Below are 7870 nucleotides of genomic sequence, written 5' to 3'. Positions count from 1 at the left end.
ATTTCTGAAGTTATAGCATATGTCCAACAACTTTGGACATTTTCCAATGTAAATAATGTAGACCTACTGGGCATGTGTCCTGCTCTTAATGCCAGAGCTCACAGACATCAAATTTGCCCCGAGGGCTAGAAGCCTCCAGTACAATTCCCTTTTCCCAGCTTATGCTTAAGTAGCAATCAGACAAGTAGACGACAACCAAGTACTTGAACTGCAAAGGCTGCAATACAAGTTTATACATTAAAGGGAATCCATATTCTCCACCCACAAGAGGACTTTTGCTGAAGAACACAGACCAATCACTAAACAACCTGTAGGAAGTCAGTGTTCACTAAGCCACATGGATGTGGGAATATCAGCAGTACACTGAAGCACTAAAAAAAAAAAACAACCAACAAGCCACACACACCAAAAAAAACCAACACCCCCCTCCCCCGCAACAATAAACAGATCAGCCAAGGCTACTGGTAAACATTTCATAAAAGATTTATTTATCACAAAGAGGAAAATACATACAAGATTAGAAGCATGCAACCATCTTCTGCATTTCTATTTATTGTTCTTGCATTTGCAGCACATTGTAATAGAACTCCTGTGCCACTCTCGCTTCTTCTTGAAAAATACTATGTTTCAAGACATAGGATAACCAAAAAAACACAATAAAGGTAAGATAACATATGAGAAAAGTGCAAAGTAGAAAAAGTCACATATATGCCACATTCAAACACCCTCCTCCTCCAAAAAATGGATAAAGGCAAACTGTCATTTTGCTGCACGATCAGATTGTCCTTATGAACTACTTTACAAAAAAAATTAATATAAATTAAGGGCACGATCCTGCAGACACTTATAATTGTAGCTAACTTCAATCATAGATTGGCTCAGTTGGTATTATCAAAAGCCACAAGTTAGTCACATGCATAAGTTCTTGCAGTGTAAGGCCCTAAGGCAATAAAATGTTTAAGAGCATTAAGGAGAACAAAAATTAAAGCAAACAAAAATCACTCCCAGATGTGTTTTGCTTAGTAAGTTTGTATCAAACATATTTTAAACAGAACAGTTGGCTCCTAAAGCCCTGAATATTTCTATTACTTAAGCAGTTTTGCAAGATTAAAAGACAAAACCTCCAGGAAGCTGGTACAGATGTTAATTAACATAAAAATTGCTTCAGGCAGGTATGTAGGGAGGTGGAGGTTCCTTCTCAGGCATCTTCACTGCCATTTCATAGGTTGGCAGAACATACTAAAGAGAAGACATTTTGAAGAGATTAACGCAGGCTTAGAAAAGAAAAAGAAAACAAAAAAGTACATGCCCAATCAGCAACTTAATCCTCTGTTGCAGACAAATGTTTTTAAGAAGAACTTACTGCTGTTTCTAGTCAGCTAGTGAGGAAGTGAAAGAAGGTTCAGTTTTTTTTTTGAACCTAACCCTAGGTCATTCATTCCACCCCACTGCCTCTTGGTCTTGCAAAGCTGCAAAGGAGGTTTTGACTGGTGCAATCAGAAAACTTCACCGTACTAAAAGAAAAGCATTCAAAGACTTTTCTCTGTAAAATCTCCTACTTCATCATTGTAAGAATTTAACTAACAAATAACCCACCATAACATTAGCTGCTTTAACTCTTTTAATCTTTCCTGTCTTTGTTTAGAAAGCTGGACAAGGCTTGTGAACATATATGGATATGGTGGTTTTCTACTTCAAAATTAAACAATGCTGGTCCCTTTTATCTCAAAAAGATGTTTTACCTGTGGAGGAGCTTCAAAAGCAGGGTACACAGCTATCTCTGGCAAATTTCTGTTGCTGATATATTTATAGCAGTTCCATACACAGTTAATTAGATAAGCCTGAAAGAGAGATTTCTCTTTTTAAAGACCTCATATGTATTAGTTGAATCAGAAATTACATGGTGGATTACATTCATATAACAAAAAGAAGCATAAATCAACTTAGTCGATACATATCTGAGGAATGGTTGCCATTTCACAGATTTAGCCACACACCTATGTCATTCCCTATTTAGCTCTACTATCACAGTGATTTCAAGAGGATGAACCACACAGGTTTTAGCAAAAGAATTCACTGATCCCTTCAACTAATCTATCTGCCTCAGCAGTGCTAATCAAATTAATCCCCAACTGGCTTACGCTTCTGGGGATCTCAGTCCAAGTTTGCCAGGAGGAGGAGGACAGGCCAACAGCACAATCCCACTCATCCCCAAGTCAGCATTACTCTCCCCAGGGAGGTGGTGGAGTCATCGTCCCTGGAGATGTTCAAAAAACGTTTAGATGTGGCACTTCAAGACATGGTCTAGTGGACAGGGTAGCATCAGGTATACGGTTGGACTTGATGATCTTGGAGGTCTCTTCCAACCATAATGATTCTATGATTCTATTTGTCCAACTACCAATGTGAAGGAGAGGGCACAAACGCAACTGGGGTGGCAAGGAGAAGATGGTAGAGCAACATAGCCTGGACTTCAAGTCAACATTGAGTGCTGTAGAAAGACATACTATCATGCTCTGATGAGGATCAGAATTTTTTTTTATTATTAATCTGTATGACATTAAACTCTCTGCATTTTTCATTGGCAAGTTAGCATGTGGTTATATACAAGGTACTGATTTTTCCAATCAATACAAAATATAATCTACTGTATTAGGCTTCCACTCCCCCCAGTCAGACATTCCTCTTGGAGAAAGTATAGAAAATGAGTAAAATTTTTTAATTACTTTTTAAATTCAATCTGAACACAGTAAAGTAATATTGTCCCAGCCAATGTATATTATCAACTCATTTCTCCAATATGCTTTGTCTGCACAACATTTTTTGTAATTCAAATGAAAGACTCTATATTTAGATCTTCAAGAAGAAAATAACTGGTAATACCACCCTTCAGTGGGAAGAAAGATGCAGCTCTGAATTAACCTATGCATTTCATCCTTCCACCATCTTCCTTCCAAAACATGCAGCCTGGTTTGTTAGGCATAATGAGAAATCTTAAAAGTTTTATTTAGAAAACTCATATGCAGTAACTCAATATTGTTTCACTACATGCTTAATTACAAATACTAAATTTATCTCAACATATGCAAAAAGATAGTATTTGAAGTCTTTGTGCATTCCTACTTCCTACTCGGGAAGGACAGAGCTGCATAAACATGCCTCACTGCATGCAAACAAGTTAGCTGAAGACACCAGTACACAAAAGACTGAAGTCATACCATAATTGAACATCCTAATTCCACTCAAAGAAGCTCCTAACTGAGCATTAAGAAGTCAACTGAGTTCTTAATTCAGCAGTGAGAATTAACTCAGACTGATAGCATCTTACTATAGTAACTCATGAAACAGACATATGCTTAAGTTTGAACTTACCTTTAAGATGATAAATAAAGCAAAGAACACCAAAACAATAAACAAGAGACAGCTGGAGTCCAAGGCAAGGAGATCATCTTTGTAAGGGAAATCCGGCTAGTTAAAAAAAGAAAATAGGGAAGGGAGAGAAAGGGAGGAGATAAGCATGAACACTGCACAGTCACAAATATGACAGAAAGACCTGCAAAATTCACATCAAATGAAACAAACTCTTGCATAAACTACTCCCCCAGAAACAAGATGTTCTGTTTCTCACTAGTTTCTTCTTTATCCTCCCACAAAGCACATTATTTATCCTGCCTCTCCTGCAAGAACAGGTCACTACAGAAAAGGTCTACCTATACAGAAGCCTTGTACTGTCTATGTCCCTAGTCACTTCCTCAATCTCATGCTAATACAGATACCCACAAAATTTGTTTTAACAGTTGCAGCATAGCATTTATACTTATAGTCCTCTACAACTCTTTAATGATTAGTAGCAATTACCTCCAGTCAGTCCAACCAGTAACATACATGTGTGTGGAGTAGAAAGGAAAAAAAAAAGTTGCCCTCAAATTTCAGAAGAGCCAGAACAAAGAGCTTCTGCAAATTTCAAACTCTTCTTTTTCCCTGGCCACAGTAACAAAGCCTCTGTCCAATTCAACACCAATCCAATTTTTTTTTGTTTATTGCTGTTTTAAGAAGGATTTTTTTCAAAAATCTACTTCAGCAGATCTAAACACCAACCAGAAACAGTTTGTGATCTCCATTAACTGACAGTGTATTCTATCCATTGAGTCTTCTTGCAGTTAAAAAACACAGGCAACGTTAATGAAAATTCCAGTACAGTTTCCTTAGAAGATAATGTTGCAAAATTAGAAGAGCCATATGGAACGTAAAAAGGAACTCTCAGTATCTGAGATTCCATCCCATAATGCTGTAGGATCCTACATCAATCCTTACCTATACTCTTCTTCCCCTTCCCCACCAAATAAGGGTCAACACATTTTTAATCTGCAGTAGCAAGCCTGCCACAGAACCACATTGCTTAAAGAGTTACGAACATCTTTGTTTTGAGTATAAATGTAGCGAAGACAGTTTAAACCAACAATTCCCATCACAATTCTGTCTCTGCTCTCCCTGGTTTTCCTTTTAGGGAGCAATGACACCTTTGGCTCTTCCACCTCTGGTAAGTTCTCATTCTCATAACAACTCTAGCAGTCATCCCCTACGGCTGCTGCCATCTGAATTCCTCTTTCTTATGCACAGAAAGGTAACTATAGCTCACACACTTACCCAATTAAACAAAAGTTTAATTTCAAATGTAAAATATCAACTTGAGCTGAACAAACACTTACCAATTGATCCAGATAATCCTTGATTCTGGGCAAGTAGGTTAGAGAACTGATGGCAACCAGACAACTGAGCACAAAGTCAAAGAGTTGGTAACAGAAAAACGGTATCAGCCAGCCTACACGATGCTAAGAAGAAAAAAGCAGCAGCTTGTGAGGTATTTAGTTAAAAATCAGAGTAGCAAGTTTAAAACCATGGACTATAAACATACTTACAGCAATTGCACCATACACCATCATTGCGCTGATTGTGAACATGAGGAGGGAGATAGCAAATAGAACGCAGGCATTTTCTGCATTAAAAGAAGAACAGTAAGCATCAGTCATTTCTTCCTGAAGCTGTCACACTGCAGCCGACAGGCACACAAGCTCTAGCCATTACTATAATCTGTTCTCAACTGTTTCATCTGTGCAAACTAGCAGCAGCAGAATCGAGTAACTCAGATCTCTCCTAATGGAAAAAGATCTAGTTCACAAAAACCAGCACGCATTTAGAAAAATCCCTCTGCCTTAATCAAAAGCCTGAATAAAGCTCAGACACACCAATTAGAAGCCTGACATAGTTTGATAGTAACAACACAATGATGCTGGTTTGCAATATATGTCAGTGCTAAAAATGTGGGTGATTAACTTCACAACCGTAAAGAATTTTAAGTGAAGCTAGCACAGTATTAACCTTTACACTTTAAAATGGTTTGATTATATAATTCAGTCAGGGGCAGTGGGAGCAGCACCGCTCTGTCAGTAACGCTAAGGAAATCAGGAAATCACTGTGTAGAAGGTATCCCATTATTTACAAGAAAAGGCAGTTGAACAGAAGCTAAATGGTAGCAGAATCCAGGCCGCTCATGGAAACTGAACGATAAAGGTTCTCCTTGTGCATCACAGTTACTGATGACAGAAACACAGATGCTTTCCACGACTTGGATTATACTCATTCTCCTACAGCAAGCACAGTTTACATTTTTAAACACAAAGAAACCAGTTTCAAAGTCTATAGATGTGGTAAGTTAATGTTTTTAGCAATATTGAAGCCAAACTTTTGTGGTTCCCATGCTTGAAAGAGATGATCCGAGAATCCTGATTTTCTAGTCTGCAACTGATTTGAAAAGATACACTACAGAAGCACTTACATACACAATTCAGTACAAGATAATAATATCTACATACGCAGATGGCATCAAAGCAGCCCTCCCATGTCTGAAATGCATTGCATCGATCAGAGAGCCCTAAGAACTCAGCAATAACCAAAAATCATGGTTTTCTTCTGAGGATTTGTTCTTCTAAATATTCACATGCACAAGGACAATCGTAACAGTCCTTCATGCACACAAAACCCTCTAGCCCATATCCCAACATGGGAAACAAAAATCTTTAAGTCAAAAGCATGTGATGGCCATTTTACACTAAAGATGAAGAAAGCACCTTCAGCTTCAGCAGCATCTCTCAGTCATATAAGCTTAAGGTTACCAAGTACACCCACATTCTTTACAGAACACATGACATTTTACAGGTATCTGCTGTAATTTTACTTACTATCTTGGCTTTATGAAGTATTTGGTCCTTGTTCCCACTCATCTCATTACTAACAAATGTGAGTTACAGTCACAGGTCAGAACTGACAGATCCTCAACTCAGGTCATGAACAATTAACATGAAGACTGTAAACCAGAACTCTCAAACGCCAAATTTGTGGTTTACTATTCACCTTCACTCCAGACTGGGTCTGACCCTCCCTAACTTTTAGTGGAATATAACAGACTGAGACGATACACATTAGAAGTGTCACACTAAACTTCTGCACATTTAAAAACAAGAAAAAGAAAGCATGCGCACAAGTTTACAGATCATACTACAGTTAAAAAGCTTGGTCATTACAGACAAAAGTTTGACACCAATTACACTTGTACACATCATACACTTAATCTATAACAACAGAGTGGAAAGTAGGTTTAATTCTGGTCATGATGCTTTCTCTTCTGTTTCTTCTGCACCTCAAACTTTTTGGATAAATACTTATCTATGAGGATCACAAAAAAATTCCAAAAGTAGTCTTTAAAAACATTTTCCACTTTTTGTTTTACTGACACAGCAAGGATAGTAAATGTTTATGGAGAAAGTGAATTAGAGATGTTCCACACACACTTCAATACTCAAAGCATTAGAAGGCCAAGAAATCTTTAGAAATCTTATAATTTAAGATGCTTAGGAGTAACATGAAGCAAAAATACTATTCCATAAAAGTTTTTTATTCTTGTAGAACAACTCAACCCCAGAATAATTAAAGAGAAATTCAGAAAATGAGACAACCATTACCTAAAAGGTGTATGCATACATTACACGCTAGTGTACAGCAAATACACCATGATACTGCATGTTTTATTTTCTAATCATACAGCAGAGTTATACACCTACCAGCCATTCTCTCAGAAGCATAGTAATTTCCGATGACTTCATACTGGATATCAACAGTTGGCACTATATTTGGATGAGTCACTTCTACTGTCAACAAGATGCCCATCAGCAAGTTCACCACCTGAGAAAGATCACAGTTACCTAAAGGTTATTTACACTGCAACAGCTATGATCTTTTTAAGGACACACTAATAAATCTTCTTTCAGTTACAAATAAACTCTTTGCTTTGCCTCTATGTGGAAAAAAAAAAAACAACCCAACTTACGATTGTATTTCAAGCTGATTTAGTTAAGCCGCTACCAAAACAGCCAGAACAACACTGGACACTTGCTAGTTTTAATGAATCACAACTAAATAACTTTGCAAATTAAGAGGATGGATAGGGTTTGTAGGGATTCAAATGACATAATTAAACTGATGCTGCGCGATGAGTGCAGATTTGTGAACCCGAAAACTGGAAACAGTTAAAAGAGTCCTGGAAGGAAAAGGTACAACAACGAACACAATGAGGAACAATTGGAAATAGTTTCTGCTTTCTACAACAAATTGAAAGGCAGAGTTAATTTAATGCACAAATAAGGTACTGTACACTACTCTCAAAGGGGGCTGGGGGGCAAGCCCTACACTGGGATGTGTAAGGATCACACAGGAAATACTGATCGTATGAGGGAAAACTTTCACTACAGCTCTAATCCTCAAATGTAGCTTGCTCCTTGGTTTCTCCCATGTTAGTTTTAATACAACCAGGGGA

General features: G+C 37.6%; 1 protein-coding gene across 1 annotated transcript; it reads right to left on the bottom strand.

Moving 5' to 3' along the window:
* Positions 1 to 459: 459 nt before the first annotated feature.
* Positions 460 to 7264, bottom strand: LAPTM4A (lysosomal protein transmembrane 4 alpha). Its single transcript, XM_009708603.1, has 6 exons — positions 7119 to 7264; positions 4920 to 4996; positions 4710 to 4832; positions 3373 to 3468; positions 1743 to 1841; positions 460 to 1239 (listed from the first exon to the last, which is right to left on the bottom strand). Exons 1-6 carry the CDS (start codon positions 7222 to 7224, stop codon positions 1165 to 1167), a joined length of 576 nt encoding a protein of 191 aa, XP_009706905.1. The 5' UTR covers positions 7225 to 7264; the 3' UTR covers positions 460 to 1164.
* Positions 7265 to 7870: the final 606 nt, after the last annotated feature.

Source organism: Cariama cristata, unplaced genomic scaffold, assembly GCF_000690535.1.
Source record: "Cariama cristata isolate BGI_N322 unplaced genomic scaffold, ASM69053v1 scaffold37789, whole genome shotgun sequence".
Lineage (NCBI taxonomy): Eukaryota > Metazoa > Chordata > Aves > Cariamiformes > Cariamidae > Cariama > Cariama cristata.
This window is presented reverse-complemented; position numbering and strand designations above follow the sequence as displayed.